Genomic DNA, 17,305 nt, shown 5'->3' with positions numbered 1-17,305 from the left:
CACTGAATTCGTACCAGCAGCCTGACCCAGGGCCTTCCTGATGGACTGTTACTGTCCACCACATAGGAAGTATGCCCCCTCCCCCATAACCTCTACTCCAATGTGAAAGTACCTTCATTCACCCAAATAGTATGTTTCCTTTTCATTTTGAGATAATTTCAGACTCACAAGAAGTTGCAAAAATAGTACAGAGTTCCCATGTACTCTTGCCCTAGTTTCTCCCAGGGAAAATATCTTATATAAGCACAGTACCTCAAAACAAATTTTTAAAATAATGACTTCCTATTTCTAAAGCATCAGAGATAATTAATGCTCAACATTATCTTAGTTCTGGCCTCAATCATTTGATTTTCCCCCCTGAACCCATGAATGATGATGATTAATAATGTAAAGATACTGCATATAGGCCTTCTACAGTGGACCAGGCATTATACCCAGTACTTTACAATCATGATTTCATTTCATTCTGCTATATTGACAATAATTCCCCGAATAAATACACAATTTTAACAGTTACAATAATTGAGGACTCACTACGTGTCAGGCACTGTGTTTCATATCCTTTATCTAATTTAATCTCCCCCATAATCCCGTGAAGTAGATCCTGTCGTAGGCCCATTTGACAAGTGAGACCGTTGACACAGAGAAAGGTAAGACAATTTACCCAGACTCATAGGGAACGTCAGACTCTGAACCCGGAAGGTGTGACTCCGCAGCTCACAGAGCAAACGTTAGGCTGTACGATAGCCATAGCGTTATTACCTACAAGCACAGCATGCTTCCTTTCCCTTCTTAGGGCCCTCCGAGGGGGCCCTGGGAAATAAGCTGGTCAAGTCGTCCTGGGAATACTGAACAAATCCATCAGTCCCTCGCTCCTGCGGCTTTTCACCGCTGGCAGCCGCAATGTCTGGCGCTGCCTGCAGAACCCCACTGTGGCCTCTAGATGGCGCAGTCGAGCACAATGTATTTTTTCAATTAATATTCTATTATTCAGAGTAATAGGAAGAGGAGCATTGGAGCCGTGGTGGCACTGCCAAGGGTAGAGACAGATGGGGCGGGGGAGAGCAACAAAGGACCGGGATAGAAGCAAAGATAAGAGGCCCGTGCGGTGTTCCCTCTCCTTCAGCCCCTTCTGTTGGAATGCAAGTAATAAACGCAACTTCCGCGTGGCGCCTGGGTGGCACAGCGGTTAAGCGTCTGCCTTCGGCTCAGGGCGTGATCCCGGCGTTACGAGATCGAGCCCCACATCAGGCTCTTCCCCTGTGAGCCTGCTTCTTCCTCTCCCACTCCCCCTGCTTGTGTTCCCTCTCTCGCTGGGCTGTCTCTGTCGAATAAATAAATAAAATCTTAAAAAAACTACAACAGCATACAGGTTAAGCCTAGCAATGATGCAAGAAAAAAAAAAAAAACAGCTTCCGTTTATTGGGGCCTCGCTATGGGCTTGGCACATTTACATTGAAATACCACTTCTGCTCTTGACTTTCCACAGAAACGTGGCTTTTCAGTGTGCCCCTCGATGCCCTGCTGGAAGCTGATGGCAAAGCCCTCCCTGGCACCCAGTTCCCACAGTTGTACCCAGCCTTGGCTCATTGGGCCCATGACAGGCTGCGCCTGGGGCCACCACTGGGAGATGTTTAGCCTGGGGGATAAGAGCGTGGGCTTTAGAATTGGAGCTCCCGGTTTCAAATTCTGGCTCTGACACAGAGACTGGGGATGGGTTTTTGAACCTCTGTGAGTCTCCCTGTCAAGATCTGTGCAGTGAAGTTTCAGTAACAGTGTCCTCTTTTTATTAAGGACGGAGTGAGAGCAATGCATACAAAGCCCTCAGAGCAAGGGCTGGCTCCTGGAAGCGGCCGAGAGGCTGTTACCCTCCTCCTAGCTCTCTCCTCTCCCCACTTCTCATGGGAGAAAAGCACAGCAGTTTGAACCCTGCTTTTCAAGGGTGCCGGTTGAAACACTGGCTTCCTTCTCTCATAGCTGCTGTCCTGATTTGGAAAAGACACGGCTGGACATGGAAGGCATTCTCAGGGGGCCTGGATCCCAGGCCAGGTGGGCCTTCCCCACGTCATGGAGGCTGTGTCTCCTGAGCTAAGCCACGGGAGAATCCAGTTCCCAGCTTGCCGGTGTTCTGCCGTGGGTCCTGTTTGGGTCAGAGAATTCCAGGAGCGTGGAAAGCAGGGAGGCAGCAAAGTGTGCATAGGGGTGGAGGCTGCGGGCCCTGGAGTCTGCCTGCCCACATTTATTGGGTGAAACGCTGTGCGACGTGACTTACCCAGTTAGGCCATTTACTCTTCAAATCGGCCCTCCGAGATGGTGCAATTGCTTTCCAGATGAGGAAACAGGCCCAGAGAAGTGGTAGAGCAACTTTTCCTGAGCCTTGGGCCAACTTCTCACTGGTGCCCCTCCTTCTTTTAGGGGACGGAAAAACGGCTGGGGAGAGATTTCTCCATGGGCCTTTATAGCTGGGACAAGGTTCCCCGCAGCGGTCATCCGGGAGCGGCCGGCGCCTCTGCTCACTGCTGAGTACCCCCCGGCCTTCACTACACTGCCCAGTGAGGATGCCCCAGCCCTTCGCCTTTGCGGAGAAGAGCATTTGATGCCACTAACCCTGGCTGGAGAGATGACATGGTGGGAAGACAGGACCACCTGCTCCCTGTGACCTCGAGCTGATGGGGAAGGAAGTGTGTGTGTGTGTGTGTGTGTGTGTACCTGTGCATGTGAGTGCCTGTGTATGGTGTGTGCCGTGTGTGTGTGTAGTGTTTGCATGTACGTGTGTTGCGTGTGTGTGACGTGTATCAGGTACGTGTATGTGTGTGCATGGGTATATAGTGTGCGCACGTGTGTGTATGTCAAGCACATGAGTGTGTGTGCTGTGTAACGGGGGAGCGGAGGAGGTACGGTTTGCGCATCACAGTCCCTAGTCCTCCTATGGGCTGGCTTTCTTCCCTTCACGATGGCCGCGGGGTGGCGCTTATCAGATTCATCTCATTGTGCATCAGAGGGCACACGTGTGTGTGCACAGCGATCTGCCTGTGGGCACGTATTGCACTGATCCCTACTTAACTTCTGCCTGGACTTCCTCACAACCCACAGAGCGCAAACCCTCCTAGTCTGCTGAAAAGAATAAAGCAACCCGCCCGAGATCCACCTGTGACCTAGTGGGAAACTCGGATGCGCTCTCTCTATCTCTCTCACTCTCTCTGATTCTCCGACAAGCTTCAGGGCTCAGGAAGTCGGATCCCCAGCCGAGGGCAGGGACCCCAAGACGTCCTCTCCAGCCTTTGCTTCCCACAGCCTTGTTTTAAAACAGAAAGCTTGTCACCGCACACCTCCACCTGCTCCCCGCCCCGCCGCCTGGAATGAACCCTCAGTCCCTCCTCTCCTCTGCCCCTGGGGCCCTCCTGTCTCTGAGGGGGCTCCCCACCTGCCGTCCCATGTCTCCTTTCTCCTTCCAACCCCTGTGCTTGCTGTCTCCCTCTCTGGAAACCTGCCCGCTCGCCAGAGGGCTGCCGCTAGGCATTCGGATGGCAGCTCGCTGTCAGCGCCTCCCAGAGACCGGTCCAGGCACTGCGTATCCCGAGATCGTAGTGTCCATCAGTGTCTGAAGATACTTACTCATTTCTCATCTCACTTACTGTCTGTCTTCTCCCCTGAAACACAAGCTCTGCAAATCTGCGACCTGTGTGTCTTCTTCCGTCCTGTGTCCCAGGTCCCTGCACTGGAGATGCCACCCGACAGGCACTGGATGGTGAGGGAGCAGATGCATGAATGAATGAATGAGCGACTGAAAGAACGAACGCGAGCCACGCAGGATCCAAGGGACGAGGCCCTGGCGCTCAGCCTCTGTGCCCCCGCGCAGCTGGTCCCCAGGCTCCTAAGGGCGATTGTGGGCATTTCTGACTCTGGCCTGGAGCCCTCGGGCCACACATCCGGGCTTGTGTGTGTGCACACGTGTGCACATGCATGTGTCTGTGTGTGTGCACGCATGTGCACCCACGGGATACTTTTTATTCACGCAGTATGGAGAGGGAGCCTTGCCACCGGCATCGGTCAGGGCTGTCTGAGCTGACACGAGCCCAGGAAACAGTTCCAGGTCTTGTGAAAGGGTTTGCTGGCTGTCCTTTGACTTGCAGGCTCTGCGATCTCCCCTCCCCAAGAAGAGGCCTCCAGCCTGCGGGAGGGAGAGTCCCTGAGCCAGAGGCTGAGGCCTTCCTCCTCCCTCAGACATCCGGGACCTGAAGCAGCCCCTGCCGATCTTCCGCCTGCTCATCCTGACCCTCCCAGAACCCAACAGAAAGGCTGTGAAGGTAAATGTTACTGGGGCGCCTGGCTGGTACAGCGAGCACGCAACTCTTGATCTCAGGGTCGTGAGTTCAAGCCCCACATTGGGTGTACAAACCGTAACCGGAGTGCCTCCATCCCACCCACTCAGCCCACAGCCACCATCGTGGCTCCAAGTCTGCTCATTCATTCGTTGACTTAGTCATCCTTTCAACGACTGTGCCAGGTGCTGGCTGCGGTGATGACAACAGCAATGACTGAGTCTTTCCTGAGACTTCGTCGCTAAAGAAAGAAGATGAGCCCTGAAAGAAATTGGTGCTTACCGGAGCGGGGACTCCCGGATGCCAGTCCTGTGTGGCCCTGACAGGTGTTACAGGGAAAAGGGCTCTGTGTCCGAATAAGATGGGTGAACACTGACTCCCGGAAACAAGGCTGAGGCCCGTTCTTCCCTGCAGGCTTCTCAGAGCCTGTGGCGTGATCTCCAAGTGGGACCAGAGCATGTAGCACTTCCCCAGCCTAGCTGATCATGGACCTCTTTTGTTGTGGAAAGCATTGCACGGCACTGGTATACAGGGGGCGGGGGGCACCAATCTGGGAAATACTCTTTCAGGAAAATCCCACTGTGCGTTACGGGAGTAGGTGCTCAGGATAGGGGGCTGGGGCTGAGGTGCAGCCTTTGCTTAGCTCCGGCCCCCTCCTGGCTGTCTTTGGTCAAAGCCAAGGTGTACCTCTAGGGTGAGGCTGTGCGGAAGTCCGGGCCTACTGGAGTCTGTCTGCTGTGGGCAAGGGAGGCCCCGAGGAAGTCTGTGAAACCAGATAGCCAGGCTTGAGGGGCCCATTCTTCATGCCTCAGCTTTGGCAGAAGAGACAGCCTCTCTAAATTTCTGTTGTCTTTTCAGTAAAATGAGGATAATGATAGCATCGTGTGTGGTTGTTTTGGTGACTACAGAGAACTCATAGGGTAGAAGGTGTGGCACTTTGCAGGGGCCCCATACATGCTCTTCCTTCCTCCATCCTTCCTTTCATCCATCCATCCACCCATCCATCCAGCTCTAGCTTTCCATCCTTCCATCTCTCCCCCCTTCCCTTCATCCTTATGGTTATGTGGCCTTGGGTGCATTCTCCTTCTCTGTAAAATGGGTACAGGGATAGAACCCACTTTACAGAGCGGTTGTGAGGACTGAATGAGACGACAAATACATGTAAGGTGCTAACTCAGGGGCCAAAAACACAAAGAATACTTACTAAAGGTAGTATTATTATCTCCCCCCCTTTCTTCCCATTGTCTCTGCTTCCCTAGTTTTTCCTTTGCATGTTTTGGCAGATCCAGACTTCAGAAAAAGCAGCTGTCCTGGGGCTTTTGGGCAAAAGACCCATTTCCCAGAGCTGTGGCTTTTTTCTGCCTCATTTGCCTCTGAGGGAGGAAGGAAGGGGAAGGGTATGGGCCACAGCAGGAGACTGAGACCCAGGGAGGTCCAGATAGGCTGATGGCAAAGCTGAAATAACACCCCCCCCCATCCCAGCCACTGGCTCCATCCAAGTGCCCCCAAGTTGTGCGGCATGGTGTTCTGGGAAAGGTAAGGAGCTCTGGGACATGCTAAGACCTGAGGGAGGTTCTGGGGCCTTCCCCAGGCACTCCTGGAATTCCTCAGGAAGGTGGTGGCCTGAGAGCCAAGCAACAAGATGACACTATGGAACGTTTCCATGGTGATGGCCCCTAATCTCTTCCTGCACCAACCATGGCCCCCCAAACTCCCCAAGGGCAAGAAGAAGCAGCTGGCAGAGGGGGCGGCTGAGGTGGTGCCGATGATGGTGCATGCTACCGGGTCCTGCTTTGGACGGTGAGTGTCATGAGTCAACCATGAGCAGAGGGGACAGGCTCCCTTCCTCTCTAGGTCAGCTGTCCCACTGTTCCTGCCGTCCAGGACTGCATGTATCTCTAGCTGTATCTCTCCAATCTCTACCTGTATCTCTTCTGGGATCTCTGTGGGATCCTATGTGTGGGCCCGTGTCTTCTTCCTCCCCCCGCCTTGATGTCCAAGAGGTGTCTACACTCTCTGTCTCCACTGCCATGCCTCTCAGTCAGTCCACTGCTGTCTGGGCTACCCCAGATTTGGGGTATTCCCTGAGCTCCTGCAAGGAGTTCCTTCACATGAAAGCTCCAATGATGCTGAAAAAGCCTCACTCCTGAGGCTCAAGAGCTCAGGGCCTGCATGAAACAGAGGCCCCAGCCAGAGAGCCAAGGCATCCCCTGGCCCCCCATGAGCCTCACTCTGAGTAACAGTCCAAGGCAAGGGCGAGGGACAAGAGTAAGAAGAGAGAGAAACCCCTTTGTGCTATAGGCATACAAGGCCTGCTGAAAGCTGAGGGCTAGGCAGGAGCCCTGGGAAGACCCAGCCAGCCCTGGAGACCCCCATGAGCACAAGGCAGCGTGGCCACCACTGCCGGCTGGCCACAGCACCTGGCGACACACAGCCCCTCGCATCCACCCACGTCCCCACCCACCCGCCCCTCTACTCATATCCGCTGACTCACCTTTCCCCTTCCCTCCCTCCATCAAGTCTGTAAGATAGGTTTTTTTTTTTTCATTCCAGAAACCAGCAAGTGAAGCTCTGACTGTTCCTTTCTCCCCCATCAAAGCCAGGCATTCCTCTGTGTTCTAACCACACCAGATGCCAGCTCTGTGTTCTAAACACACCAGATGCCAGCTCTGTGTTCTAACCACACCAGATGCCAGCTCTGTGTTCTAACTACACCCTCATCCCACACCTCACACCTCTGAGTTTTTCTTATGCGGTTTGCTCTGCCTGCAATTCCCTTTCCTTTTCGGATTCAGCCTAGTAGCTCTGCTCCTTCTTCCAACCTAGTTCAAGAGTCAGCCCATCGGTTGATGGCCCCGCTCCTCCCCCACGCAGGTACCCACCTGCACTCCCATAGTTCTTCTCCCCTGTCTTCCATCTCAGAGCTAATGTGACTAAGACACATTAGATTATAATAATTTCTATCATAGGCAGTTTTAAAAATTCCAGGAATACCTAAGTGTTTTCTTGTTGCAAGCTTAGTAAATGGGAGAATTGCCCCTCCCCCATGTGTATCATCTTGCTCGGGTGTCTCACAAGCAGGCAATAGAGGAGTTCATATTGGAACCCATTTCTTTCAGACCTGCACACACGCTCTCTCTTACCAGGGTCCATGGGGTCTAGATTCTTCCAGCTCTGTCTGCTGGGTTCTGATCCAACAGACAGGCATGGGTTGATCTGAAGGTCCTTGGGAATTTGCCAGTGCAGGGCTGGCTGGGGCTTCTCAGAGCCTTAGCCCACGGCAGGTGTGTTCTTGGGGACGCCTCTGCCCGAGTGTGTCATCGAGCCGCTGTCCCACAGCAGGTACAAGACCCCCCAGCTTCTGTCTGGGAGACCCTGTCCACTAAGCCCAAAAGTGAGCTCTGAGTCCCCTACCCCCTGGCCCGACATCCTACCAAACTAGTGTTTCAGCCCCAAGTTCAACAAATACGTGTTGCCACCCCTGCGTGGGGTTTGGGGCAGGAAAGAGGCCACAGCGACCCTCACGGGGCTCTGCCTCTCTCCCCAGCAGCCTCAGGCCCCTGCTAAGACGGATTCTTTCTTGGTCTCCCAGGTGCGAAAACTGAATGACAGCCGTGGCCGGCCCCCTCAGCTTGGCGAAGGGGGCCCTCAAGACCTGGCTGCGAAGGTTACACTCAGACAGGGCCAAGGCGGGGGCCGGCCCGGAGTCGGCAGTGAGTGTCCCCTGCCCGGCTGTAGACAGGCACCAGGGGCGACCAGCACCCACCGGCCTCCCGCAGGTACTCGTTACCCGGCTGCCAGGAACGGCGCTGTGGGTTTGGCCACCAGGGGGCGCGCCGGCCCCGTCGGAGGGAGCGAGGAGGCGGTGTCTCTGAAACCGGGGAGAGGACCCGACTGAGCCAGAGGGAAGTGGCGCGGTGCGGGGACTTCCAGCAGCCATCTCCCCTACCCCACTTTTGGACAACCTTTTGTGTGCCTGACCGAGGCTTGGGAAAGTGGGGGTTGCATTGTGAATTGTCAGCTGTGGGGTGACTGGGGTGAGGGGAGGAGTGGTAGAAAAGAAAGGCCTTTCGAGAACAGGGAGTGCTCTGGAGCAGGGTGAAGTCCAGACCAGGGAAATTGACCGGCGTCGTACTGTGCCTGGCGTACATTTATATAAACCTATGTGCCTGCGTCTGTAGGTGCCTTGCATGCACTCCTGGTGTGTGTCTGAGTGTGAAGGCACATGCACACATGTGTTTCCATGCACACTTTGGGGGGCTTACGTATGTGAACATGAGATGCTGTGCACAGACGGCTGGTGTGTGTGTGTCTGTGTGCACCTTGTATTTCTAGCCTGGGTATTTGTGTAAGTGCACGTGTATATGTGTTTATGTTCACACATGAATTCCAGGCATGCGTGTGTGTCCTCTGTGGATGGATCTTTTTCTTTCTCTGTAGACTCCCAAAGTGGTAAAGATCTAGGTGGCCTGGCCTATCACAGATCCCCTGGAGGTGCCCCTGATTCCCCCCCACTGTGGTAAGGGGCGCCCCTCTGAGACAGGAGCCTTTTCCCTGCAAGGAGCAGGTGTAAGGAGGGGTCAGCCCCTCAGAACTGAAGGCCACTGAGGGGAGTTGCTCATGCCACTGGCTTTTCCCTTTCTGGAGTGTTCAGAAGTGGGTTCTGCAGCCTTCTTAGAGAGCTTCTTGGCTCTGAATAATAATGTTTTTTAATGACTGCCTACTCTAGACCAGGTACCATGGGGAATGTTAGAATCACCATGAAAAGAACAGACGGGAGCCCTGGACTTACCAGCTCTCAGCCCCATGGAAGAGACAGACAGGAGTCAAAAGCCACAAAGTGAATATCAAGTCACAAACTGTATTCGGTTTACAAGAAATACAGGGAGTAACGTAAATGTCAAACAACACACGGGGTATAGTTTGGGAAATGAGGTAAGGCTTCCAGGCAGAGAAAACCACATGTGCAAAGGCCCTGAGGCAGCATGGCCAAAGAGCTGAGAAAGGATTAGTGGGGCTGATACACAGCAGTTGCTCCAGGATTTGAGAAACAGCTTGAGTTCTCTGTAGCCTCCTTGATGGAGTTGGCACAAAGGACTCTTGGATTGCCAGTCATTAGCAAGTGTCTTGTCTACTTCCTCTTTGTATGGATGGGAAAATTAAGGCCCAGAGAGGGAAAGGACTTGCCCAGGGCCACACAGCAAATGGGACAGATTCTGGGGTTGAACTCAGGATATCCATAATTATAATATGACAATTATATAATAATTATATAATTTTAATTATCATATGTAGTCATACAATATCCATAATCCACCTTGACTTAGAAGAATTTGCCTCTCACAGCAGGCTCCTATCCCCCTCTGTTACTCCTCATTCCACCCCCCTCCCAGCCTCCATCCTGATGCTCTCGGGACAGGGGACCCACGCCTGGCCCCCTGAGTGCCATCCAGCTGCCTCTCCCCTGCCTTTGGGCCCTGGGCTCCTGCAGGGGCTCTGGCTCTCCCGGGGGGGTTCTTATGTCTCATCTCCTGCCTGGCACCCCAAATCTGTGAGGACTGCCCGGTCCAGCATGGGTTCCAGAAGCACTTAATCTCGCTGCCTCTGGGAGAAAAGGTCAGTGGTGCAGCAGGTCTATAAAATCAGTGACATCCCCCTCTAAGAGGCTGAAGGGAACATCTGTAAGCCCGGGTGGGGGGTGGGGAACAGGGCCAAGCCCAGGTTCCGGGGCTCTTGATCTCGAGGGCTCACTGGGCCCCTCTGGGGGAAACCAGGGTCCACTTTGGGATGAGCCCTCGCCTGGGGCCTCTGTCTCCCATGAAAGCAGGTGGAACTGGGCTGGGAGGCGGAGGGTTAGCCGGCGCCGTGTGCCAGGGTTCTGCCCAGGAGTGTGCGGTTTGCCTGGAGCTGGCTTGAGGCATGGGGAGGGCAGCATTTTTGGCTTAGTGTGACAGTTGCCAGTGCCACCGGTGACAGGGATGCCTCTGGGGCACCCCAGCCAGGTGGCTCCCCCTGGACCAACGGCCATGGATTCCCTAAGGCGTTCTGGGAACACACGCCCAGCTCTGCGGCTTCTTCCCCTGGCTTTGGGGGAGCCAAGCATGGGCAGCTCTTCCCAGCTCCTTTCTCAAGGGCAGTGATTCTCAAACTGTGCCACGGTGTACCCTTCGTAGAAGGCTATGAAGACGCGGGGGCTGGGGCCTGAGAATCCGCATTTCTAACAGTTCCCGGGTGCTGCCGCTGCTGGTGCAGGGCCCCCAGTTGGGGAGCCCCGGGCTGAGGAGCAGAGACCGATGCAAGCTTTGGCGGTGGCGCATTGAGGGAGCGCTCCTCCCGAAAAGCCTCAGGAGGGAGCGGGGAAGCGGGGGAAGGAGAGAGAAGTCCAGCCTTGGCCACATGGGGGCTCTGGAGTGCGACTTGCGTCAGAATGGTTCCCTAGAGAGGCCTGGAAGTCCGTAGCTCCTACCCGGGCCTCAGGCAGACGCTGGCTGTGGGATGCCCTGGGGGGAGGCAGCACAGCCCGCAAGGCATCCAACATCTGCAGAGCCCACTGTCCAGACAGAGGGGTAGCTGGGAGCCACAGCAGCCAAGGCGCCCACCGGTAAGGGTGGGGGTGAGGCACTGGCCTGGGGAGGCCCTGGGACAGCCAGTGGCATCTTCCCTCCCACTGCCTTCCCCACAGGTGAACATCACCTGGACCCAGAGGCCTACCCCTTAGTTCTGTATGGCGCCAACCCCCATGGCGATTGGGTCACTAAACAGAGCCCCTCCCCCCCCAAGCCCTGGACTCTGAGGAGCAGCCCCCGATGCTGCAGGCCTGTCTCTGTGGCCTGGGCCAGTGGACCCAGTGGGGGAAGCAGCTGCCTCAGGAGGAGGTCTAGATCGTCCTCCAAGGTGACCGTCTCTGCAGTGGCTCTCAGACCCCACAGAGGACTCGGGGCTGGGCTGTCTCCTTCCCTCAGGACCCCACACACAGAGCCCCTCTCCCATGGGCTCCCCAGCCCTCAGGATGGTGGCTCCTGCGCCGTGCTCGTGCTCGCTGTATGGTCACAGCACACGGGGACTTGGATCCCCACGGAGTTTTGTCAGGGATTCCCAGCCTGAGGAGAATAAAAGACACAGCACCTCCATCAAAAGGCAGTTATTTTTTTTTCCCCAGGGAAAATTACTTTGAAAGTGGTCCTAGAATATATCATGGGACAGTCCTGGAGACAAGCCAGAAGAACTTTGTGGCCTGGGCCAAACCCCTTGCCTTCTCTGAGCTCCCTTGAAAGATGAGGGGTTGGGCCTCAGGAAGCGGGGCCAGGCTCTGGCCGTGAACAGCCCGGGAGAACTGGAAAGACAAGAAGGAGATCTCTCTTGGGGCACCTGGGTGTCTCAGTCATTAAGCGGCTGCCTTTGGCTCAGGGTGTGATTGCAGAGTCCTGGGATTGAGCCCCCCATCAGGCTCCTCTGCTGGGAGCCTGCTTCTTCCTCTCCCACTCCCCCTGCCTGTGTTCCCTCTCTTGCTGTCTGCCTCTCTCTGTCAAATAAATAAATAAAATCTTTAAAAAAAGAAGAAGAAGAAGGAGATCTCTCTCTGCAGCTCTCATGATTTAAATGTTGCTTTGTACAATCTTGCCATTTTGTAATACCATATTTAAATTCCACTTGAAGATGAAAGGCACACGTAAAATGTCGCTTTTACTTCAATCAAGTTTTTTTTTCTCCTCAGTCCAGCTCTTCGTGGGTGCTGTCCCTTCAGTGAGTGAACCTGGGGGCTTGGTGGCGAGAACGCTGGCTGTGTTTCTCAATGGGCTCTGGCCACACCTCGCACCTGCAGCTACCGGAGGACCAGGAAGAGAACTCAGGAGAGGGAGGGATAGAGTCCTGACCAGCAGCGGATCCTCCCCGTCTCATCTCTGAGGTTTCCAGGTCTTTCCCTCCCTCCTTCCCCTTTCCGGGCTCTGTCTCCTCAGAGCAGGGGAAGCCTCATTCATTCATTTATTCGACAACGCATTTATGAAATGTTTAACATATTACAAGGCCTTTGCAAGTTTAACCTCCACAATAATCCAGTGTCTCCATTTGGGTTCATCCAGGAGCTGCCCCTGAGACAATGATTCAAGTGCAAATAGTGATCCTAAGAAACACAGGGGCGTGGGGAGGTGAGAGGGGAGGCAGCTCATAAAAGGATGCATCATCAAGCAGGTCAACAGGGTAGGCAACCACAGTCTAATTCTACTGGAGAATTCTGAGAAGCAATGTGGAAGATATCCGTCTGACTTGTCCCCACCTGCTTGCAGCAGATTAAGAGCCTTTGAGTGGCCTCAGTTTCCCCAGCAGCCCCACCCAAAGACCCCAGATGGGATGAAGCACGAGTTTAGCCCAACACCAGCCCCCCAATCCCATGAGGTAGGTATTACTCTCATCCCATGTTAAATATGAAGGAACTGAAGTTCAGCAAGGTTAAAGCATGGGTTCAAAGTCACACAGAACGAGAGGCTCAAATGCCCAATTCCAAATCCAGTGCTCTTTCAGCCATACCATGATTGCCTGAAGGATCAGGACCTGGTGGGTTCTACTGAGAGAGGACAGTCAAGAACGGAAGTAGTGGGGAGCCTGGGTGGCTCAGTCATTTAAGCGTCTGCCTTCAGCTCAGGTCATGATCTCAGGTCCTGGGATCGAGCCCCGTGTCAGGCTCCCTGAACTGCAGGTAGTCTGCTTCTCCCTCTCCCTCTGCCCCTCCCCCTGCTTGTGCTCTCTCTCTCTCAAATAAATGAATAGAATCTTAAAAAAAATTGAAATAGGGAATTGTGTAGATTATCCCAGCGAAGGGGAATACCATGGGATTCAGCCAAAGTTGCTGCTTCCATTTTCCAATTCCTCCCTACCCCCCAATCCACCTGCAAGCCCTAGGGGACCTCCCACCAAAATACACCCCAATCTGCCACTTCACTTTTTTGCTCCTACCACCATCCAACCCAAGCCACAATCATTTCCGTGCCTTTGACTATGGTGGTGATGATGATGGTGATGGTGGTGATGGTGATGATGGTGATGGTGGTGATGGTGATGATGGTGATGATGGTGATGGTGGTGATGGTGATGATGGTGATGGTGGTGATGATGGTGATGGTGATGATGGTGATGGTACAAAGTCTCAGTGGCTTCACTGCCTTTTAATTGTTCTCTCTTCTCGCCCTCCTATCTATCCTCTATACAGCAGGCACAGAGGCCCTTATAAAACAAAAACTCAATGCTTCTAAAAGCCCTCCTATTTTCATAGGCCTTCCAGAGGGATCCCATACCACTAAAAGTAGTATCCCAAGTCCTTGCCCTGGCCTGTGAGGCCTGTCTAACGTCTCTCATGCCATTCGCTCACAACCACTCCTCCCCACATACTTTGCAAAGCCAACCACACGACCTCCTTTTGATTCCTGAAACATACCAAATTCATTCCTGCTTTGGAGTTTTTGATCTTGCTGTTCTCTCTGCCTAGAACACTCTTAGTTCAGCCATGCCCATGGCCAGCTCCTTCCACATCCAGGTCTCTGCNCCACTAAAAGTAGTATCCCAAGTCCTTGCCCTGGCCTGTGAGGCCTGTCTAACGTCTCTCATGCCATTCGCTCACAACCACTCCTCCCCACATACTTTGCAAAGCCAGCCACACGAACCTCCTTTTGATTCCTGAAACATACCAAATTCATTCCTGCTTTGGAGTTTTTGATCTTGTTGTTCTCTCTGCCTAGAACACTCTTAGTTCAGCCATGCCCATGGCCAGCTCCTTCCACATCCAGGTCTCTGCTCCGGTGTCCCTTTCTTCAAGAGGCCTCCTCTGACCATCCCATGTGACGTTGCCTCCTCTGACAGTCTCTCTCTCATCACCTTAGTTAATTTTCTTCCTAGCATTTATCATTACCTGAAATTATCTTATTTAATTCATTTTTTAATCCCCTGTTCCCCCGAATACAAGGTAGCCCCTTGAAGGCAGACACCATGTGGGGTTTTGCTCACCTTTGTGGATATAATGGTACATAGTAGGTGCTTTATAAAAATCTGTTGGATGAATGAATGAATGAATCCCTCTTTGCTGCTCCATCTGTTGCCTCCAGAAACTGTTGCCTCACCACCTAACTTGACTCTGACCCCCCTGGTCTGATGAGTGAAATGAGAAAATGCACTTGAAGTACCTAGTGCCCCTTCAATACCCTCACCATTACTATTCATTATTAATAAGAACCAGGCAGCCTGCATGGTAACTAATGATATCCTCTCCCGGATGGTTTCCAGCACCTACACTGGTCCCTTTACCTGCCTTGTTCTCTCATTAAGAGGGCCGGGATGACAGAGAGCTGTGTTGTTGGAGGGCCAATCCTTTAACCTGGGCGGGAGGAGGGGGCAGGTGCCTCAGTGGGTGCTGCGAGCCCAGGCCCAGCTGTGCTGACTTTGCACCCAGCGTAGGCCATCAGCCACAGCAGAGGATCCCTGTTTAATCACACGTCAGCTTCCCCATTCATCTTCGGCTCTATCTGAGGGCTCATCTTTTTCCACCCTGTGGTATCATGGTGATTGATGAGCCCACACCAGCCCAGCCGCTGGGTTAGCACAGCTCACACTGGGTGCCCGGCTTCTCCAAGCTCTTTGCAGTTGGGGCTGACTTGGGCTGGGATCATATTTCTTTTAAGGAGCCCTGTTATGGACTGAATCATGTCCCCCCCCTTCATGTGTTGAAGCCCTAACCCCCAAGTTGACTGTTTTAGGAAATAGGGCTTTTAAGGAGGTAAGTAGGGTGAAAGGGGGTCATAAGATGGGGCCCTGATCTCATAAGACTTGTGTCCTTATACGAAGAAGAGACACCAGAACTCTCTTCGGGGATGCAGAGAAAAGGCCATGTAGAAGACACAACAAGAAGGCAGCTGTCGGCAAGCCAGGAAGACAGTTCTCACCAGAAACCTAATTTTCTGCCACTTTGACCTTGGACTTCTAGCCTGCAGAGCTGTGAGAAAATAAATGTCTGTTGGGAAAGTCCCTCAGCCTGCAGGTGTTTTGTTACGCAGCCGGAGCAGACTGAGACAAACCCTTCCTGCCTCCAGCTTCTGCAAGGAGGGAGGATGGGATTTGGAAAGATGCCTTCAAGTGGGAGTATTTCCCTGGGCAAAGGCAGAAATGTCCCCTGGGCAGACGAGGCGTCTTACCTGGCATTCAGGTGAGGGCTTCTCGGGGACAGGCAATGTTTAGTGGTGGCCAGATGGGGCTGGAGGGCAGACCTGAGCTCCAATCTCCCCATGTGGGGCTGCAGGTAACATCTCTGTGCTCCTAGAGATTCGCTCTGCCGTTCCTTTGTCACGACAGAGGACGGAAGGGTGACGTGAGGGAATGTGCATCCAGCGCACAATGACATTCAGTGCCCAGCACTGGGCTAACCTGAAGCCAGGGTAATAAAGGAGACAGGAGTTCCAGCTCTCTTGGAACTCATAGACTATCCAGAGACACACAGTAACTTAGAAACAAAATTATTGGGCACCTGGGTGGCTCAGTCGGATCGGCATTGGACTCTTGATTTTGGCTCAGGTCCTGATCTCAGGGTTCTGGGATGAAGCTCAGCGGGAGCCTGCTTGGGATTCTCTCCCTCTCCATCTGCCCTCCCCCTGCTTGTGCTCGTTCTCTCTCTCTCTCAAATAAATAAATATAAAAATACAATCTTTTGTTAGGAGAAAAGGACAAAGAAAAAAGGAACAGAAGAAAAGAAAAGAAAAGCCCCTAGAGAGGAGAGAGAGGGTGAAAGGAATGTGGGTGGGTCTTTGTTTTGGGGGGTCAGGGAAAGGCCAGAGTTTGGAAGCCCCCAGAAGCAGACTCTGAGCCAACAATCAGATGGCCAGCAGTTTATTTGGGAGGTGGTCCCAGGAAGACCCTGTTGAGAGTAGAGATGTGAGATAGGAAGGCTGGGGTCTAGGCAGGGCGTGCTAACCAGCAGGTTTCAGGGGCGGGCAGCTGGGGCTCGACGCTGCAGGGATTTCTGGGAAATGGTACAGATATGCTTCCGGTATTTGTCAACTCAGGAGTAAAAAAGATACAGTATTACCCACCGACCACCTGACCACCCGTATTGGTTGAGCGCAGCTTCCCGGGGTGGTAACTCCTTGGCACATCTGGTCCATTTCACAGATACAAGGCTGACCATCTTCTGTGTCACAGAATGACCCTGGGCAGGGGGTTCCAGATGCTTGCTGTAGGAAGCCATCAGTGAGGACAGATGGGTGGGCACGGACGGGATGTGGGCGGGGCAGATGTGGGTGTAGCACCTGGCACAGAAGGTTTCTCTGAGAAGGTGACCGACAGCAAAATGAGAAGGGGCCAGCCATTGGAAGAGCCTGGAGAAGGGGTTTGCAGCTGAAGGCGACAGAAGGATGTCAGCCAAGGCCATTGTTGCCGGAGCAGCACACGCTGGGAGAGAGACTGTCCCGGCAACAGGCCTAAGAGATGGATCAGGCTCCCTCCCCCATCCTGTCCTCCCCACCGCCTTCCTCAGGACTCCTCCCACCCTTGTACCCGCCTACAGCAGAGTCTGTGATTGGCTGGCCAGTGGTAGGCAGGGCCTTGGGGGCCCAATCCTAGGAGGCCCTGTCCAGTCATTCGCTCCTGAGGGAGGGGGGAGGGGTGGAGAGATGCTGCTCACCTAAGGGAGGTGAGAGCAAGAGAAGTTGGAATTCTGCAGCCACTCCTGCCCCCATTTCCCCCAGTGCTAGAGGAGACAGTGATGCGCCTCCCCGGCCATTCGGTGCTGCTCTGATGTCACATGGGCAGGCCCCCTTCTGGCTCTAAGTGGTCCCCAGACCCCGCAAAACCGGAAGCCCCAGTCTAGTTTAGTGGCCAGATCAGGTGGGCAGAATGGCAGTGAGGTGACCCAGGGAGGCTGACTGGGGTATGGGCGCCAGCAAGGGGTGTCCCGTTTGCGGTGGCCCAACTGGGGGTAGAACCCAGGCCCTAGATATTCTGTCAGA

At 53.8% G+C, this 17,305-nt stretch overlaps 1 protein-coding gene across 1 annotated transcript in view; it reads left to right on the top strand.

Moving 5' to 3' along the window:
* Nucleotides 1-17,094, top strand: part of ARHGAP40 (Rho GTPase activating protein 40) — a 32,289-nt gene extending 15,195 nt beyond the window's left edge. Inside the window, 11 exon segments of the mRNA XM_034641591.1 lie at nt 1,486-1,637; nt 1,978-2,049; nt 2,416-2,552; nt 4,225-4,307; nt 5,914-6,099; nt 6,102-6,122; nt 7,891-7,968; nt 7,970-8,032; nt 8,763-8,841; nt 11,005-11,169; nt 17,045-17,094. Of these exon segments, the coding sequence (XP_034497482.1) occupies nt 1,486-1,637; nt 1,978-2,049; nt 2,416-2,552; nt 4,225-4,307; nt 5,914-6,099; nt 6,102-6,122; nt 7,891-7,968; nt 7,970-8,032; nt 8,763-8,841; nt 11,005-11,169; nt 17,045-17,094 (1,086 nt within the window).
* Nucleotides 17,095-17,305: the final 211 nt, after the last annotated feature.

Source organism: Ailuropoda melanoleuca, chromosome 13, assembly GCF_002007445.2.
Source record: "Ailuropoda melanoleuca isolate Jingjing chromosome 13, ASM200744v2, whole genome shotgun sequence".
Lineage (NCBI taxonomy): Eukaryota > Metazoa > Chordata > Mammalia > Carnivora > Ursidae > Ailuropoda > Ailuropoda melanoleuca.
The sequence above is the reverse complement of the archived record's forward strand: the minus strand, read 5'-3'. Positions and strand labels throughout refer to the sequence as shown.